Here is a 21,062-nt window from a genome sequence, read left to right on the forward strand (position 1 = left end):
TGGTTTAATTTTGCCTTTTTCAACTTACATATGCATATATAAAATCATGTCTATTCTTTATATCTAATTTTTCAATGAACATCCTATTATATTTCTAATAATAAGGTACTGGTTATATAAAATCTTAGAATACAACAGCAAAAGCTGGACATAGTGGTGCACATCTTTAATCTCAGGCAGAGGCAGGCGGGTCTCTGTGAGTTCAAGGCCAGCCTGACCTACAGAATGAGTTCCAGGACAGCCAGAGCTGTTTCACAGAGAAACCCTGTATGAAGAAACCCAGGGGGAAAAAAGAAAAGAAAAAAAGAAAACATCTTCTATTTCACTGTATACCTAATGTTTTCAGTGAGTATTTCTGTAAGAAGCTGTAATCACTTCACTTTGTATGAATCTTCTTGTATAATGAATCTACTTGTATAAAGCAAGAACAAAGTATGTCTTCTCATGTTTATAAAATACCATTTAGACTTTATTCATTAACTGTAAAATTACTGAATCTCTAAACCTATATTTCTTTAAAAAAATTTAAGATCGTTTTCTTTTTTTTTTTTTTTCTTTTTTTTTTTTTTTTTTTTGGTAGGAGGAATAAACATGGTGTGTCTCGGAAGAAGATTGCTCAGATGTTGGATCGTTATGAATTTCAAATGTCCATCTCTATTGTGATGAATTCAGTGGAACCATCACAGAAAAGCATACAAAGACCCCTCCCTCTCCCGGAGGAGCCGAGGTGGGGAGGCTCTCTAGACTCACAGGGTCAAGCACCTGTCACCAATAGCTCTTAAGTTGGCTGGCTAGCTGACATGCTGATTACTTTGAGAACAAAGTAGTGAGCCTGTCTACATTTTGAATAGCTTCAAATAAAAAGAAAACCACTCTTATGTTGCTCTAAAAGGGCGTTCCCTTCAGTTGTTTAGATCCTAAAGTACAAATAAAAATTGTATAAAATTGTATTTTAAATGTTTTTATAATCTTTTGTGATAATACTTTTGGTTATTGTGAATACTACAATGAAAAGGGAACTAGGATTTTTTCTAAAACTGAATTTTAAACTAATTATCTATTTTAAATATTGTTGAACTGCTTTTTTAATAGTTTATGCTTTAAATTTTAATAAAAACCAACATTTTCCCATCATTACCCTAAATATACAGAAATAACTAGCTTTTTATACAATACTTTATAGTTGATTAATTTGGCATGCTAGTGGATTATGTTCCAACTAATTAATAAGTGTGACAACATTAGCTTTAAGCCATAATTAGCATCTCCCGTAGTTCAATTTCCCAGCAAATGTTAGACAGTAGGGATATGAATCATCTTGTGGGTCATATATTTACATTCAGACCCCCTTTCTCTTCAGGGAGGGGACAACGATGGGAGGCTCTTTGCTCTCTGGGCTCACATAATCAAATTATTTATGCACATATTCCTACTTGGTGTTTTAGGAAGACTAGAGGCAAGGCAAGTAATATAGTTTAAAAAGCCTTTCAGACAATTCTGATAATGATTCAGTTTTTTTGCTGTTACTAAATTTGATGCAATATAATTCTGGCATAAAAATATTTTGGTGGCAGTGGTGGTGCTCACCTTTAATCCCAGCACTCAGCAGGCAGAGGCAGGTGGATCTCTGATTTCAAGGCCAACCTGGTCTAGAGTGAGTACCAGGACAGCTATGACTGTTAGAAGAGAAACCCTGCCTCGAAAAAAGAAAAAAAAAAAGGTTGGGGGTGGTGCTTAGCACTCGTCATTTGTCCTGTGCAGGATTATTTCTCCTGGTTCCAGTTCTTACTGTGGAGCCAGCTATGTTTCTTTACTGAGTAGCTTCCTTTATTAGATTATATTCCTTTTTTTAGAAATTAAAAATTTAGATGCACTACTTCATTTTTGATTCTTGTAAGTCATTTCTGTCTTCAAACACAGCTTTCCATAGTCTGCTCCTATTGAGCAGTACGAGTATCTCCACCACTTCTTACTAGAATACATTTTTTCCAGTATTGTATAGAAAATGTTTCTTTAATCTCTGGTTTATTTTTCTAAGAAAAATTCCAGATAATTACAATGTAATTTCAAATATTAATTTATCTTGATCCCTTGTATGCTTTGCATGTTAACGCATCATGACTCTTAAATTTTCTCCTAAATAGCCTACATTTTGTCATGTAATATGTGTGTTATTTTGAAGCCTCTTGCTGTTTTTTGCAAGTTGTGAGCCTGAAAACTAGATAAAGTATTGTCAGCTAGGTCTTTTAATCATTGTCGTTAGTGACTAAGATTGTGACTGCTGCTCTTTACTTGCCCTGCTTTGTGCTGTTGATATTTGAGGAGACCTGACATACCTTCTTTTTGCTCAGCATGTGTGTGTGTGTTTGTATAAACATGTAGTAGGAATATGCTAACACACGTTCAGTGTGTGTGTATGTGTGTGTATACACAGACACACTATACATATCTTTTTGACATAACATTGCTTTTTAATTTGGGTTTTTGTTGTTTTCCAATATATTATTTAAATTAGCCCAGTTTGAAAACCACACTAAAAGGTTAAACTTAGGGATAGGTGAAGCAACTTTTGGATGCTATGTCTCTAAGAGACTTTACTTAGTGTAAAGAAAACCCTGTCTCCAAAAAAAAAAAAAAAAGAAGCAGAAGAAAGAAGCAGAAGAAAGAAACTTTATTTAGAATTGGAGAGTTGCTCTTCCAAAGGACCCAAGTTGATTCTCATTAAAAAAAAGGCTCATAAGCACCTGTAACTCCAATTCCAGGGACCCCCAACACTGCTAGTCTCTGTGTGCACCTGTACTCATACACATAGATGTCCTAATGCACACAGGATTTAAGGAGCTTCATTTGACCCAGTGGTGGTGGTGGTGCATGCCTTTGATCCCAGCACTCGGGAAGTAGAGGCAGGCCTTTGGGAGATACAAACTATTAATAAGTACATTTCTAGATTTCTTTTACAGATTCAATTTTTATCTTTGTGTATTTTGGGAAATTATTATCTAGAGATCATTAATCATTGCCATGTAATTTTTAAAATTGTGAATTCTTTTTGAAGCAGGGAAAATGGGCATTTTCAAAGACTTCTTAAAGGTAGAAAATTACTTTATAGTTCTTCCAAGCATTGTGCCTCATTTAAAAAAAAATAACAATAATGAGTTACTATGTAATAAAAGATACTAACATCAAGTACTTATTGGGTGCTAAAAGCTAATAAAAGTATAAAATTTACCTGTTAATTTAGCATTTTTTTAAAAAATTGGATGTAATTTTGATGCCTCTAGTGCCACATGTCACTGTAGTATGGTTTCCATTGCAAAGAATGTGTAGCCATTAGTCGCTGTATTTAAGATGTGTCACTCAGCTTCTATTCTAATTCTGTAAGAACAAATAAGAATTTCTTGGGATTTTGTTTTGTTTTTAGCATTTCAGTAAAAATGACTGCCTAATTGATAAACACGTTTATGATTATCTTCGTTATAATCTTGTTAGTAAAGCCATCAAGTTGAACTTTGGCTCTGCTTTTCAAATGGGAAGTTTTATTACCATTATTCCCCCCTTTAATGAAAACATTAATTGTTTCATATATTTATCTGTTTAAAAGTAAAATTTAAAATAAAATAATTGGGTTTGTTGTTGAAGTGACAATTGATTTAGGTACTTGAAGTTTGTTTATATCTAATATAGATTATTGAACTCTTCTAGTTTTACATATTGATTAGTTTTTAAAGGATTCATAATTTCAAATTTATAGCGTCTAATTTTTCTTTGAAGTGTTCATATTTTATTCAGATTTTTATTACAAACCTGTCAGAAGCTAATTTTCTAAGTAAAGATAAATGAATAGTGTGTTGTTATGCATTTGAATTGTTGGAGAAATACATTAGTTGTTACTGTCGTTAGTAGTCTCTAGAGCTCTGTGTTTACTTCTTAGTTCATTGTTATATAAATGTATACTGACATGAATCCTTTAACTGAGAAGGGCTAAAGTTACAGCTGTAGTTAATCTTTATTCCACATACAGTGATTCATTACAGTAGAGTTCTGGAAAAGAATTAGTTTCATTTTGATACTATGGTCATCCAGAAGAGATAATTCAGCGATAGTATAAAATATAGATTGTTAGTAATTTAAAAATTTTATGGGTTAAACAATTTATGAATATTTTTCTATTAAATTTATTGGCTATATTTTTGTTCACTGGGAAAGAGAAACTAAATTAAAATTAGGCAGTTGACAAATATACTGCTGGAGATGGCTGTTTTTACAGAATAATGTTGGCATGCTGGGTGTGGTGATGTACACCTTTGACACCAGCACCAGCAGCTAATATCTTTGAGTTCAAGGCTATGTCTCAAAAAAAAAAAAAATGGCATAACAATTTTTTTTAAATTAATGTACCATTAAAACAGTAGCTTTGTATACATGCCAGATTTTTTTTCTTTAGACTGTCCTCGGGGTGGTAAGGAGCTAGGTTTGTTGAAATACATTGTAGAAGAGACATTAGTGCTTATCTGTGTCAATTGGGTTTTTTTGGTTGTTGTTGTTATTTGCTTGTTTTTGTAAAAACAATGGTTAGATAGATTTCAGTTTAGTTGATTCAAATTGTCATGTTTGTGAGTGTTTTGCCTTCATGTATATACGTGCATGACGCAGGCAATACCTAAGGATGTCAGAAGAGGATGTTAGATCCTGTGAGCTCCCATGTGGATGCTGGGACCTGAACCTGGTCCTTTTTGAGTGCAACCAGTACTCTTAATCACTGAGCCGTTTCTCTGATTTCTAATTTTTATTTCTAATTCTAAAATTTCTAATTTTCTAATCTCTGATTGACTATTTTAAACCTAAAAAAATTTTTTTCACTGTTTTGTGCTTTGTAAATTTCAGAGTAAGTATTGTGTGCCTCTAATCTTTAAAACTTGTGGAAGAATGATTATAACTGACTGCATCTAGATTATAGTGAATGGAATATGTGTGTAAATGATGATTTAGAGCAGCCTCTTTTTTTTTTTTTTTTTTTGGTTTTTCGAGACAGGGTTTCTCTGTGGCTTTGGAGCCTGTCCTGGAACTAGCTCTTGTAGACCAGGCTGGTCTCGAACTCACAGAGATCCGCCTGCCTCTGCCTCCTGAGTGCTGGGATTAAAGGCGTGCGCCACCACCGCCTGGCTTAGCGCAGCCTCTTTATGGAAATTCTTAATACATTGTTACTGTCAGGTTATGCAGAGGAAAAAGGATATTGTGTCACAAATAACTCTTAGTGGTTTGTTTGTTTTTACATGTTTTAATCATGCCAGCATGTGTGTGACATGTGCCATTGCAGTCATGGAGGTCAGAGGGCTGCTTGGAAGAACAGGTTCTCTCTTCCTTCCATCCTGTGAGTGTCGAGGATCAAACTCAGGTAGCTGGGCTTGTTGGCAACTGTTTTTATCCACTGAGCCATCTTGCAAGCCCATGAGATAATTCTTGAAAAAGATTATTGCAGTAAAGAGAGTGATTCTTCTCCTTTCTTTAAAACAAAACAAAACAAAAAAACTAGCTGCCTGTAGCCTATGGCCTATGCTCAAATGGCTTCAAACTCACTGCATAGCTGAGGATGACCTTAAAACTTAAACTCAGATCCTTCCTGCTGCCGCCTCCCAAGTGCTGAGGTTACAGGCAGGCAATCATCATTCTTCCTTGGATTGGAAATTTTTAATTTTAGACTTTTTTTAGACATTATTGGAAGTTTTAGTCATTTTTATTAGGAATAATCTGTTTTTTTTTTTCACAGATCTCATACTAGTAATCCTGCCACATTTCAAGTGTAGTGAATATTTCAACGATTATATACCTAATACACCTCTCAGCACTTGGTTTGTTAACTTCAGGAAACTGTACTAAAAACAAAATATTTTATGTAGTTTGGTCCTAGCCATAGTGTAGGCCCTAATCTTAGAACTAGACAGAATCACATTAACCAGCATTACTCCTGTTTGTTGGTAATTTATGACTTTGTGTTGAGGGTACTGTTCTAGCTCTCTTGATCTTGTTTGTTTGTTTGTTTGTTTGTTTGTTTTGGGGGGTTGTTGTTGTTGTTTGGCTTTTAGAGACACAGGGTTTCTCTGTGTAGCTCTGGCTGTTCTGGAACTTGCTCTGTAGACCAGGCTGGTCTCGAACTCAAGAGCTCTGACAGCCTCTGCTTCCTGAATGCTGGGATTAGAGGCATGGTATAGCGTTTAATAATTCTGTTTCTTGCTTGTTTTAAAGTCAAAGCACCTTTTGTAAACTAAAGAGAGGAAGATTGAGATGTTTTAGAAGCTCCTGTTCTCTCAATGTATTTGTGGTTACAATTGTTTTTGCATTTCCTGGAGGGGGGCAGTATTGTAATCTTACTTGTATTTTCATATGAAAAATCTAAAATTAAAGTTTTACTCTTAGAGTAAATGAATTCATCACAGCTAATAATTATACTTAGACCATCCTCACTTGTCATTGAGTACTCTGGTTTGGTTTGTTTGGTTTTTGTATATCAAAATGAAAGAAAATTTGTTTCATAAAGGCTTATAGTTTTTCCTTTTTCTTAATGGTCTTAGAAGTCATGTTTCTTTTTTTTTTTTTTTTCATATAGTCTTTCTGTATGTGCTTTCCTTTTCTTCTGTTTTCTGCTCAGCAATCTTCCTGTAACTTCATGACATTCTTAGTGAGGATGATGGGTAAGTCCCTGACAAAACAGTGTAACTGCTTTTTCCTTCCCCTGTTCCACTGAACTCCGTGTCTGCATGAACTTCACCTCTGGCCACACCTCAGCAGTTACTCTCTTTGACCCTGTGGGTTAGTACAATTTTGATATAAAATGATTATTGTAAAGGTTTATTTTTTTAAAAAAAAATTCATTGTTGTGATACTCTTTGAGATAATGGTATAATAATTTGATGTTTAGATCTTAAGGGGAAATTTTTCAGTAACAAATTGCAGTGCTGGGAGATTGCAGTTGATAGATTGCAGTTACAGACTGATGTTGCAGAATTCACTGTTACAGAATGTTAAAGCTTCCTCCAGAACTGTAGGCCTCAGCGTACTAATGTTGGTGTAAATAACTAATGTCAGTTCAATGCCTGTCACTATTGAGCCACAGTCCTAATATGGGCTTAAGTTAAATGATTTATTCTACAAATTTCTCTAGTAAAGATGGGAAAATTCATATCTAGGGAGGACTGTATCCCATATCATCTTTAACCACACAGTCCTCTTTCCGATTTAGCTATTTTTTTCAAAACAGAGAAATTCCGGTGAAGAATTTGGTGCAACTTTACAGTACTTTCCACAGGACTAGAAGCTATGTTGAGGTTTCAGTCAAGTTGAATGATGATCTGTAAGTAGTTATTTAGAATTCAGTTTTTGAAAAGTCAAGATTGAAAATAGAGAATTTATACCATTTAATGTTTAAATGTTTTATACAAATTATATATTAATATAAAAATATTCATAGTTTTAAAAATATGTTCATATTTCTGTTATGTTTTAATGTTTAACATTTTTAAATTTCTTATTTTAATTCACATTTGAAATTTGTAGTATTTAATGGATTATTGAATTACATAAATTGGGTTTTTTATTTGTGCTTAATTTTCAGACAGCATTTCCTAGAATAGGTCAACATTATTTATACATGCTGTTATTTTTCTGTTATGCCTGCCTACTGTCTTATCTGTATCAACTGTGGGTGTTCTAAAAATTGCATCCATTCTCCTTTTTAATGCTTTAAGTTAATTTTCCAAAATTAAAAAAATAGAGGAGTCAGTTTCTTAAGTTAACTTTATAAATTACATAGTATTAAATTATAGGGAAATGTTTATTCAATGAAGAATTCGAGTATTTAACTTTGTTTTAACTAAAAAAATTAATGAGTTGGGCCTCATTTTTTTTAATTGCTTAAGAGTGTGTGAGCTTTTTATCATTTATTGACAGTAGTTTAGATTTTGCTTTGAGTAGGAAAGACTAAATGAAAGAAGATACGGCATTGGTTTCATGAATGGATCATGGTTACTTTTAGCTTAGGAAATTGGAAAGCGGTATGTGTGGTCTTGGGAAATAGTGAATTACAACATGGGCTACAGGTGCAGTTGTAGTGTATTTATATTCCAGTCAAATATAAGCATGCAAATGGGCTAACATTTCTGAATAATTACAAGTAGTGAAAAATTATATCCTAAAATTCTAAAGAATAATATCTAAGGATAGTTGTTAAAAATGGTATTATCTACCCCCCCCCCAACACACATACCTTTCCATTTGCTGTTCAAAAACCAGTAGAGACTGGAATGAAATAAGGAAGCTTGTCGCATTGTCAAGAATTTCAGTGCCTCAGACACTTGGATCTTGTTCCTTTGTATCTGTGGCATCTGTACAGCTTTGTTCTTTAATAGAAGTCAGTAAACATGAATGAGACCTGGGCCCCAGGCTTTTCCCTGAAACAATCAGATAGGGAGGAATCATTGATCGAAATAGAGCAACTTTACAGGAGTGTGTTATATAATCAGTCACATTTGGTACTGCATGGTATGTCTGGTGTTATACTAGAGCCTTGTTCTCCTGACTGATGTTACCAGGAGTCTCGAGAGGGGTTTGTGAACTATGATCAAGGCTCCAAATACCAGTGAGGAGAATGTATTGCTTTTGATTATGTCTTTTAAGTCATTTCTAGTTTTTAGCACTTCCTTGGCAAAAAAAAAAAAAAGTACAGCCGGGCAGTGGTGGCGCACACCTTTAATCCCAGCACTTGGGACGCAGAGGCAGGCGGATCTCTGCGAGTTCGAGGCCAGCCTGGTCTACAAGAGCTAGTTCCAGGACAGGCTCTAAAATTACAGTGAAACCCTGTCTCGAAAAACCAAAAAAAAAAAAAAAAAAAAAAAAGGTACTTATTCTAATCTTAAGTGATCCTCCTCCTAAAAGATCATGAGTACTTTCGGAAGTTCTCCAGAGGACTCTAGATTGTGATCCTAAGTATAAATTTCAAAAAATTCCTCTACTCCTACCTCTCCCAGAATCCCAGAGCATGAAGTTTGAACATAAACTTGTGTGACAGTGAAGAGTGAATGTTTCTGATGCTTTTGTTTACATAATTATCTTTAAAATGCATATAATTAGTTTATTATTTAACTGATTCAAGCTAGTGAATTCCACTTTAACTTTTGTTTTTGTCTTTTTGTTTTAGGACATTCTTTTTTTTTTTTTTTTTTTAGAGCCTGTCCTGGAACTAGCTCTTGTAGACCAGGATGGCCTCGAACTCACAGAGATCCGCCTGACTCTGCCTCCCGAGTGCTGGGATTAAAGGCGTGCGCCACCACCGCCCTGCAGGACATTCTTTAAAATGTCCACAGGATGTGATTTTAGTAGCAGATAGTAATTTATTACTGAATCATTGATCTGAGTTCACATTTATCCTGTCTGCCCTCCTTTTCGGTAGAGGGTAGCTCTTTCATTACTGTGGGTTCTACCCCCTGTCTTGTCAGGAATCACAGTTATTACCAGGTCTTATTCCACTCTATAGCTTCAACCACACTTGTCTGAGCTTTTCCCTTCAGCATTCAAAGGCAATAAGGTCTCTGTTCAATTTTTTTCTTGGTATAAACCAAGAAAACCTCATAAACAATCTGTACTTCATGTCTTTTTCATTTGTCACTGATTCAACCCATTCATACTTTTATTTAACTGACTTAGAAGTCTCCAGTGTGTTCATTTGTATTGATAAGCATTATTCATTGCCTGTCTTGTTTGGCTATTTTATAGCATTTGAGTTTGAGTCTTTTCATTAAGATCTTTAACCTTAGCAGGGCTGGCTCAACAGGTAAAGAAAGTACTTTCTGCTCCAGCCTGAGGCCTCAGTTTATAAGAGTAGAAAGAAAATCAGCTCTGTTATGTTGTTCCCTGGCTTATGTGCTGTGACATAGCCTACCCCACCTCCATTATAATGAAAACAGTTAAAGCTTGAGAGGTGGCTTAGTGCTTAGAAGTGCTTGGTCCTCATCCAGAAAATGAGAATGTAGTTCCCAGCACCACATCAGGTGCCTCACAACCACTCCAGCTCCAGGGGACTGGGCGGTGACTTCCTTCACAAGTACACATACAGTCACACACATAAATAAAAACTAGACGATGTTTTTATATATTACATGCTTCTTTTGACATTGTGGTTTCTGTTCATATCTTTGGTTGTGTTTCTTATTTTCCTTTGCTGCCTTTTATTGCTCTTACTCTTTGGTTTTCAATTTCCTTGCATTTCAGTTCTAGAAAGTATTCTATTTCTCTTAGCCTCTCCAGTGATCTCATTATTTCTCATTTGGATATAGCACCCCCCGCCTTTTGCTTTGCCACCCTATAATTTTTATCTATACAGCAACTAAATTAGTAAAAGGGTGGGGTGCCTTGGAACTTGACTTGGAAGTAAGTGATAAATATGTATCTCCATACACAATTAGTTAAAACTCTTTAAATTCTACATAATCTGGTTCTTGGCTTTTGTTGTTGTTTTGTTTTGTTTTTCGAGACAGGGTTTCTCTGTAGCTTTGGAGACTGTCCTGGAACTAACTTTTGTAGACCAGGCTGGCCTTGAACTCACAAAGATCCGCCTGCCTCTGCCTCCCGAGTCTTGGGGTTAAAGGCGTGCACTGCCACCACTATCCTGCTCTTGGCATTTTTTTTTTTTTTTTTTTTTTTTTTTTTTTTTTTTTTTTTTTTTTTTTGGTTTTTCGAGACAGGGTTTCCCTGTGGTTTCTAGAGCCTGCCCTGGAACTAGCTCTTGTAGACCAGGCTGGTCTCGAACTCAGAGATCCGCCTGCCTCTGCCTCCCAAGTGCTGGGATTAAAGGCGTGTGCCACCACTGCCCGGCTTCTTGGCATTTTTTTAACCTTGTTTTATACCAGTCTTCATATACAATATTACTGTCGTACTGTTCTTTTCAGACATGTTCAGCTTGTCCATGCTTTAAGCACTAGCTGTTTTATCTGTTGGGACTGCTAATCACTGTTCTTCTTATGGCTACAGTTTTCTCAACATTCAGGTATCAAATGAAATGTCATCTACAGGAGAGACAGTCCCTGACCCAATTTCAGAATAAAATGACCCACCCCCTTCCTCTTTACACTTTCCTGTCATCATAATGCTATTAAGTATTATTTAGTTTTGAAATAGTTTTTTCACTATGTAGCCCTGGCTGGCCTAGAACTTATGTAGAGCAGGTTGTCCTATAACTAACAGAGATCTACCTCTAAAATGCTGGAGTTCAAGACATGTCCACCATGCCTGCAAGAACTTGTTTGGTTCATGGCTGTATCCGCAAAAATCTAAACCAGTGCTGCTTATATTTGGGAATGAACAGTATTGGCCCCAAATATATATTTTATACCTGTCTTTTGACCTCTTATCTGTACTGAATTATCCAACTTTTCCTTATTAAATCCTGAAAGACTCCTGTAAACCTAAGGTTTCTATAATAAATCTGGGTCTCCAGGATTTCCCAGAAGAATGTGTAAATTTACCTTCTAACTGGTTTTTGCAAATGCAAAACTCAAAGTCTCTGTTGATACTTTCAGTCCATCAAAAGGGATTTGTGAGTTTTGCCACCTAAACTATCTCCTACTCTAAACAGCCAACATTCCACAGGTTTTTATAAAAGAATACCCATGTTGTCTGTGTGTAGAAGGAGCGGCGGGCTGTGTCCCGTCACCCGGCTAGCTTTACCCAAAATAATTACACGGAAACTGTATTTTTTTAAACACTGCCTGGCCCATTAGGTTCAGCCTCTTATTGGCTAACTTCTCACATCTTGCTTTAACCCATATTTTTTTTTTTTTTTTTTTTTTTTTGGTTTTTCGAGACAGGGTTTCTCTGCAGCTTTTTTAGAGCCTGTCCTGGAACTAGCTCTTATAGACCAGGCTGGCCTCGAACTCACAGAGATCCGCCTGCCTCTGCCTCCCGAGTGCTGGGATTAAAGGCGTGCGCCACCACCGCCCGGCTTAACCCATATTTAGTAATCTGTGTAGCACCACAAGGTGGTCGCTTACCAGGAGAGATCTTAACCTTCGTCTGTCTTGGAGAGAAGCATGGCGACTCACTATGGCGACTTCCTGAAGCGTCTCCCTTCTCTTTTCCAGAATTCTGTTCTGTTTACTCCGCCTACCTAATTTTCTGTTCTATTAAAGGGCCAAGGCAGTTTATTTTATTAATCAATGAAAGTAACACATAGACACTCCTCCATCATTTCCCCTTTTTCTGTTTAAAAAAAAGGAAGGCTTCAACTTTAACATAGCAGAATTACATATAACAAAACAGTTATCAAGCAAGAATTACAGTTACAATATTTAAATCTATTTTATCTTTTATCATAACTAAGGAAAGCTATAACTATCTATTTATTCTTTAACTCCATCAAAGACTCCAGAAGGATATAATACTACCTAAGTAAACAAGAAATAGTAACTTTCAAACTCTAGAAATGACAGAGACAACTCACTGCCTGGACAGTCACCCAAAGTTTCTTTGTACCGTTGGGGCATCCATCTTTGGCCTTCAGGCTCATAGTATCCAGCAGACATTTCCATGAAGCAGGAAATTCCAAAGACAGTTCAGTCACTTTCTGCTGTGTCCTGCAGAATGTCTCGCAGACTCCCTCACAAATCAGGAACCCCGAAAGACCATCTCACCCTTAGGCAAGTTCAGAAGTCCTCTCTCTGTAGGTTCTTTGTGTCCAGTTTATGCAACAGTCCAGGCAAGAGCAGTTTCTTGCGCAAATGGCTATCAAACTCCATAAGTAGCCTTTTCGATGCCCATCTTCCTCTTGAAGTAGATTGGTGCTGCCAGGAGCAGACGTGTCTCATTGTCATGAAAAACCCTAAGTTATTAAAACATTAAATGCCATATTCTGTAGCCTTTGAAAGATATGAAGAATGCCTATTTAATTAAAATATATCTCTATATATGTAGAAAATCTAACATGACAAGCTTGACTAGTATTCATGATTATCTATTAACAACCTATATTTCCTAATTATACATTACATTTTAAAATGAACTACACAATCACAATAGCTTAATCAAGATCAGAAATACATACACATATAACAAAATTGACCTTAAAATCCATACTAATGCAAATTATTCATATCTATATCATATCCCCTTTAAATGTAAAAGAACATTTATAAACAATATTTGGGATAACTGTTTTGTTACATGTAATTTTACTATATTAAAGTTAAAGCCTTTGTTGTTTAAACAGAAAAAGGGAAAATGATGGAGGAGTGTCTGTGTTACTTTCATTATTAATAAAGAAACTGCCTTGGCCCTTTAAGAGACAGAAAATTAGGTAGGCGGAGTAAACAGAACAGAATGCTGGGTAGAAGGCAATGGGGGAGACACTTCAGGCAGTCGCCATATGCAGTCGCCATGCTTCTCCTCTCTGAGATGGATGCAGGTTAAGATCTCTCCTGGTAAGCCACACCTCGAGGTGCTACACGGATTACTAAATATGGGTTAATCAAGATTTGAGTAGGAGGCTGAAATTAATGGGCCAGACAGTATTTTAAAAAATACAGTTTCCGTGTAATTATTTTGGGTAAAGCTAGCCGGGTGGCGGACACAGCCCCGCCGCTCCATTTACATCTGTGTCTCTTCCCTGCCAGGAGTCTTTTCATAATATAATAAAAACTCCAGTTTCCCCCATTGTTCTTAGGACAGTCTGGTAGCCAAAATGTGGTAATTAAGATGCTGGATTATGTCATCCTGCTTTCTCATCCATTGCGGACCTTATGTCTTCTCTCTCTTTTTTTTTTTTTTTACTATCTCTTGAATACACCAGCCTGTCTCCTCATTCTCAAAGTTTCTGTATACATATCTCCTTCCATACTCGTGTGTACAGTATAGGGTTGATGAGTGCCAAAGTACATCTTCTGTACATTCTCATGTACACTTCCTTCTTCACTTGCCTGTGAGCAACACCACCAAACTGCCAGTTATTTTTAATTCTGTGAGTCGAGAATTGTATTTGTCCAGCCCTCCCATTGAATGATCATTTAGTATGTTGACTGGAAAAAGTGTTATTCAGTATTGAGATAATAACTGAAAGTAAGTTATTCTGACTTATTCCAACTTGTTTTGGACTGAACTGTGATTTCTTAAGTGCATACATTGAAATTCTAGCCTCTGATGCTCAGAATGTGCCTGCATTTGTAAATAGTATCATAAATAAGTAAGACTATGTCCTTAAAGAGGCAATTGATTCAAAGACTTGCTTAAAGGCTGAGTATATGAAGACTGGTAGTCAGATCATTGCAAGCAAGAACAGTATATGCTCTTAATGAGCCATCTCTTCAGTCACCAAATTATATTCTTAGGTTTTATAGAAAATAGTATACTTTCTGGGTGGTAGTGGCATACACCTTTAATCTTGGTGCATGGGAAGCAGAGACAGGTGGATCTCTATGAGTTTGAGGCCAGCCTGGTCTACAGAGAGAATTCTAGGATAACCAAGGCTACACAGAGAAATCCTGTCTTGAAAAACCAAAAAAGAAGAAATGACTCCTAAGTGATGAATTTGAATATGTAACTACTTTTGAGCCAGGGCTATCTGCAGAGATGGGAGAATAGTGGGGGATAGAGAGAACATAGTGTGAGAAGCAGAACAGGGAGGAAACAGAATAGCAGGGTTAAAGGAAGAGAGTAACTGGGGGGAGGGAAGCCTGTGACCTGAAGAGACTTGAGGGTAGGGGAGGAGGTGAGGAGCGCTAGGATCCTACTAGTGTGGACTTTAAAATGTGTGACAGGCATTTGTGAAACTTAAGGGAGCTGGAGGTCTCTGTGCACTTTGATAAGCTAGTAGCCATATGTCCTTTTTGCCATAGGTAAGGGAAATGACTCCTTTAGGTAGACAGGAACAAGCTTCACAAATTCTTGGGGAATGCTGGATTTAATCTACAGAAATCCTCCTGTAGTCCAGGTCGAGCCTATTTCTGGATATTTGGGTCGCTTTTTGGAGTTTGGGGAATTGAAGTTTCCTTTGGACCTGACACTGACCATGTGGGGTCAGGGCATCAAATTCAGATTGTCAGGTTGGTGGCAGACACCTTTATTTCCTGAATCATTTTGCCAGCTTCTTAGCTGAAAATTCTAAGGAAAATATGGTATGGCCTTGTGTCTTTTAGTTGCTTACGTAAAATGTGATAGAGGTAAGCTGAGGCAGGACCTGTTAAGCCCAAAAGAACCAAAACTTGAAAATTTAGAAAAATACTCAAACCATATTTGAAAAATTACAAAGAATATTCTGGAAACAACAGCCGGTTATGGCTAGATACTTGTTCACTAAGGAGATTAGCTGATATATTGTTTGTGGATTTAGACAGCCATGTTAGAAGAAACTAGTGAAAGCCAGAATAGAGAAGGACTTATATTAGTAGGTTGCTGCCAGTTGAAGCTTAAGGCTCAATACTGAGACAAAATAAAGGATATCTCTGAGAGTTTGGGAATACTAACAGATGGATCTAGAAAGCTAACTGTGTTGTTATTCCTCAACAAAAGGGAAGAAGGATCAAGAACATATCGTCAGGGCCTCCGTTACCACAGGATCAGAGGGGTTGGGTCCTTCTATAAGTTAGTCCATTTCCTAGTGTGAAAGAGGTGTTTTACTGCCCTGGGCATAAAAGGCACAGTTACTACTCCACTCATTAGGCCAAACAATATTATGTGGAACCAAGAAATATTTTCCTTCCTTCCTTTTAAACAGACTTGCTAAGTAGCCTAGGGTAGCCTCAAACTTACCCAGCATCAGTCTACCAAATATTAGGATCATAGGTGTTATCCATTATGCCTTGCTCAAAGAGGGTTGTTCCTGAGACTTAGAAATCTAAGGGCTAGGGGTGAAACTCAGTTGGTAAGTGTGCTTGCCTAGCGTGACCAAGGCCCTAGGTTCCATTCCCAGTTTTACACATAATGGCCATGGTAGTGGGTTGAATCATAGCACTCAAGAGGTGAGGGTAGGTGGATCAGAAGCTGGGGGCCAATCTTGGCTACAAAGACCCTGTCTCAGAACCATCATCACCAATAAACCATCTAATGGCATTTGCCTTGCCAGATTGCAGGACTTATTGTGGCTTGCCATCCATCATCTTCTGATTCTTGCTTTTGGAATGGGAATGTCTCTCCCATGTTTATCTCACCATGTGAATTTTGGAAGGAGATAACTTCTGGCTTCACAGACTTGTAGCAGGAGAATTCTGCCTTGAGATGAATCGTGAATCTAGCCATACCTGATTTTAATGCCATTTAGATGAGATTTTAGGTGTAATAGTTGAATCAAATGGGTCAAAATTTGGGAGCTGCTTGGGATAGAATCCTATGCATTTTGCATCGGAAAAAGACGAATTTTGGTAGGTCAGAGGGCAGAGTGTAGCATTCTAGATGGTGGCCAACCTCAACCCCACTTAGAATGTGACTGCATGTAGAAAGCCTGGGAAGGGTAATAAACCAAAGGCAGAGACTCACTGGCCTGGAACGCAGCACCCAGGCCAGGCTGGCTGACCAGTGACTAGCCCTAGGAACTGTCTCCCTTTGGCCAGCACCCACCACCATGTTGGGTTTGTGTTTTGTTTGTTTTCTACACTGTGAGTTCTGGATGTTGAGCTCAAGTGTCTTTGTGCTTGTGAAGCATCTGAATCATCTTTCCAGCCCTAACTTAAGTTCTAAAATGCCACCTGCAGTGGTTCTAGACGTGCATGAACTATTGAACACATACATGTGAGTGGTGAGAATAGAAGAAAGGTTAGGTTCTTCTTACACGTGAATGTGGTGGGAACCTGATAGCTCTCAGACCTGGAGTAGTCCTGCTTTACAGGATAAAGGCTTTTTTAGTCTAGCAACTGTTTTATCCTTGTCTTTGTATCCTTTAGGTCTGACTCAATGCTAACATGCATTCCATGAATCAAACACATTAGTGGAAACTGATACCAATAACACATAGGTGTTGAATTAAGGGAAGAAATAAAATACTTCCTTAGAGTACTTGCCCCAGATGACAAACATCACTGTTTATGAACCATTATCTATACATTTCAACTTTTTTTAAAAGATTTATTTATTTATTTATTATGCATACAATGTACTTCTGGCAAGAAAGGCACCAGGTCTCGTTGTAGATGGTTGTGAGCCACCATGTGGTTGCTGAAAATTGAACTCGGGACCTCTGGAAGAGCAGCCAGTGCTCTTACCTTCTGAGCCATCTATCCAGCCCTACATTTCAACTTTATAGGTAGATTTTAGGAAATTACTTTTCAAGCAAATGATACACATGCCTTGTTTTGGGTCAGGGGCATGGACACAATTTAAAATTACAGCTATTTTTTATCTTAGATTGTAAAAGTTGACTACATGGGAAATCCAAGGCAAGGTTGATTAGTACCTTGTTCTCTTAAAGGCTTGTTAAAAACAGACTGAGTACACAGTAGGATAAGAGCCTTAAGTGACCTCAAGATATTGTGAGGTCCAGCAAAGGTAACAGTCTCTCAGACTTAAGAGAGAGTGTCATAATATTGCATAGCTACACATGTAATAAACAATGCCTGTGCTTTGCTTCAGTTGTTTTATGTTGGAGCTCAAACCCAGAGCCTCATGCATGTCGGGCAAACACTACCACAGAGGTCCATCCCTAGGCCTTGATAGTTTGATGCAGAAGTGAACGGTTTTCTACCCGCAGTCATTTCTCAGGCCAACATGGACAAGTAACTAATACACAGGTGTCCCGTATTCTAGTGTGCAACACTTCAGAGTCTTTCACACATTCTGCTTTTTGTATGAATTGAGCAAGGCTATTTGTCTTTTTTTTTTTTTTCTTTCAACTGCATGTGCTCACTTCTATTTGGTTTTGGTTTTTTTAAAACAGGGTGTGTGTAGCTTTGGAACTCTCTCTGCAGACCAGGCTGGCCTCAGACTCAGAGATCCACTTACCTCTGCTTCTGTCTCCCGAGTGCTGAAATTAAAGGTGAGTGCCCCTACCACCTGGCACTTTTTTGTTTGTTTGTTTTTTTGAGACAGGGTTTCTCTGTGTGTAGATGCCCTAGCTGTTCTGGAACCCACTCTGTAGACCGGGCTGGCCTGAACTTAGAGATCCACCTGCCTCTACCTCCCCAAGTGCTAGGATTAAAATATGCACCACCACCACCTGGCTCAAAATTTGGTTTTCTTACAGTATTTTAAACCTGATCATCAGCCCCTTTGTTAAGGTGATAGATAAACCATGATCTTTGATGATGCTACCATTGGTTTGTGGTGCTTTGACCTATGCCCAGAAGAGATGTTGAGCATACTGATGTATGTGTACATTCTGAGCCCACTGAACGTCTGTTCCTTTTGCCATCTTTTACTTCATCTTCCATCCTTGAAATTAGTTCTTCTTAGGTATTCTAGTGAAAGGTAAGTCTGTCACTTTCTACTAAATATTGAAACTAATGGCCAGCAAGATGGCAGACTGGGTGAAGGTACTTGGTGCTAAGTCTGAAGACCTGAGTTTGAGCCCCTAGAATCCACAGAATGAAACCAAGTTGTCCTCTTACCACTATACTTGCCCATTGGCATGACCCCCCTCCCACACACATGCATGCACATGTGCACAAGATTACACAAATAATTGTTAATTTTCTATTTTTTTTTAATGAGAGATAAGAAAGCAGAGTAGGCCAAAATCTGCAAAATAAAAGATGTTTTTAAGTTTAAAGAAGAATTTTAAGGCCAGGCAGTGGTGGTACACACTTTTATTCCCAGTATTTGGGAGGCACAGGCAAGCGGATCTCAGTGAGTTCAGGCCAGCCTGGTCTGCCAAGAGAGTTCCAGGACAGCCAGGGTTACACAGAGAAACCCTGACTTAAAAAAAAAAAAAAAAGAAGAAGAAGAATTTTGAGGTATTTTATGTGTATGAGTGCTTTTGCCTGCATGCATGTCACTGCACCCTGTGTATACAGGTACCAGTGAAGGCCAGAAGAGCGCGTTGAATCCCCTGGAACTGTAGTTAGAGTTGTTGAGTCTTCATGGTTGGGAGTTGAACCCAGCTCCTCTCTGGAATAGCTGCCCCTACTCTTACCCTCTGAACCATCTCTCCAGCCCCTCAGAGTAAAAGTTCTTGGAGAAAATTACAAAGTTGTACTTCTGTGCACTTGAGAAATAGCCTTTCTGATGCTAAAATTTGTGTGGATAGCTCAAACTAGCCACAACATTCCACTAAGTGATGGCCCTAACATGCTTCAGTTCTGCTAAAGCTGAGAGAATGAGGTAGCTCCAGATGGAAAGTCTGAAGCTAGCAGAGGTTGGTTTATAAGGGCTGAAGAAGACACCATCTCTAACAAAAGTGGAGGCACAGAAGCAAATGTTGACCCAGACGCTGTAGCCAATCATCCAGAAAACCTAGCTAAGGTATTGAGTGAAAGTGGCCACACTAAATAACCTTTCCTGTAAATTAAGATGTTTTCTATTGGAGGAAGATACCATGTAGAACCTTTATGGCTATTAAGAAGCCCTGGCTTCAGAACTTTTCTGAGAAGCTAAGTGTGTCATTGAGGTTGATGGCAACTGGTGACTTTTATGTCGAACCTAGTGCTTTCTTTCTAAATTCAGAAGTCCTAGGGCTATTAGTCATTTGGAAGCTGCCCTGTCTATGCTGTCACCAAGCCTTGATGACAGCACACCTGGTATTAGTTCAGTATCGAGACCTGCTGAGAAAAAGCATTCCTTGGCTATAAACCTGGTCAGTCATACATGAGATTGTTGTCCTCGTGCCTACTCAAAATCCATTCTACAGCACATAAATCAAGGAGTAATTCAGGCTTTCAAGTCCGACTTTTAAAAGAACAAGGCTCTAGCTGCAGGAGTGAGTCCTTTTGTGAATCTTACCAAAGCAAATCAGAAAGGAGGAAAGGACTCGTCAGAAGAGGACTCTGAAAACATTTGTGATTCACAGGGGAAACAAAATTCAGGAGTAGATTTCCATCACCAATGACAGAATAGCAAGAGAACTAGAGTTAGAAGGAACTTGAAGTGGCTAACCACAGTCTCCTGTAAAATGTGACAGTTGGGGGTTGCAGTTGCTTTGGAGAGATCATCAAAGGAAAGTTCCAGGAGAGATTTGTTCCTCAAGAAATATGAGTATTGGTAAAATGACAGCAGACAATTTAGAATATTGTATCAATTTAGATAGTAAATAGGCCTTTGAGAGGCTAGACTTGAAAATTTTTTTTCGAGACAGGGTTTCCCTGTAGTTTCTAGAGCCTGTCCTGGATCTAGCTCTTGTAGACCAGGCTGGCCTCGAACTCAGAGATCTGCCTGCCTCTGCCTCCCGAATCTGCACCACCACCGCCCGGCTAGACTTCAAAATTTTGAAATAAATCCTAAACAGAATGCTATCAAACAATATCACAAACGGGAGAGTCAATCAATATGCTATCATTTTAAGACCTTGACATGGATCCCACAACCACCAGCAGCCACCACCCTCATCAGCAGCTGATCAGTATCAAAGCAGAACAAAGCAGCAAAACAAGTTATTTCAAGTCTATATGGTCATTAGTCAGTTTTTTTTTAAGTTATAAGTACTCTCAATTTATGTACATTTAAAAAATAATAATGTGCCGGGCGGTGGTGGCGCACGCCTTTAATCCCAGCACTCGGGAGGCAGAGGCAGACGGATCTCTGAGTTCAAGGCCAGCCTGGTCTACAAGAGCTAGTTCCAGAACAGGCTCAAAAAGCCACAGAGAAACTCTGTCTCGAAAAACCAAATAATAATAATAATAATAATAATAATAATGCTTCCAGGCAGTGGTGGCCCAAGCCTTTAATCCCAACACTCAGCAGTGGCAGGCAGATCTCTGAGTTCAAGGCCAGCCTGGTCTACTAGAGCTAGTTCCAGGACAGGCTCCAAAACTACAGAGAAACCCAGTCTCGGAAAACAAAAACAAAAACCAACAATCCTGGGTGGTGGTGGTGGTTAATCCCAACACTCAGGAGGCAGAGGCAGGCAAGCCCATCTCTGAGTTCAAGGCCAGCCTGGTCTATAG

The 21,062-nt window shown here is 38.0% G+C and overlaps 1 protein-coding gene across 4 annotated transcripts in view; it reads left to right on the forward strand.

Moving 5' to 3' along the window:
• The window catches only part of N4bp2l2 (NEDD4 binding protein 2 like 2), a 72,316-nt gene that overhangs the window by 20,028 nt on the left and 31,226 nt on the right, over positions 1-21,062 (forward strand). For all 4 annotated transcript variants that reach the window (XR_006020901.1, XM_038346311.1, XM_038346312.1 and 1 more), the window contains exon 6: positions 581-727. Coding sequence is in view for 3 of the 4 variants with exons in the window: in XM_038346311.1 (XP_038202239.1) it covers positions 581-727 (147 nt within the window). In the remaining variant the exon portion in view is untranslated. The remainder of the gene's footprint in view (positions 1-580; positions 728-21,062) is intronic.

The sequence above is a fragment of the Arvicola amphibius genome, chromosome 10 (genome assembly GCF_903992535.2).
Source record: "Arvicola amphibius chromosome 10, mArvAmp1.2, whole genome shotgun sequence".
Lineage (NCBI taxonomy): Eukaryota > Metazoa > Chordata > Mammalia > Rodentia > Cricetidae > Arvicola > Arvicola amphibius.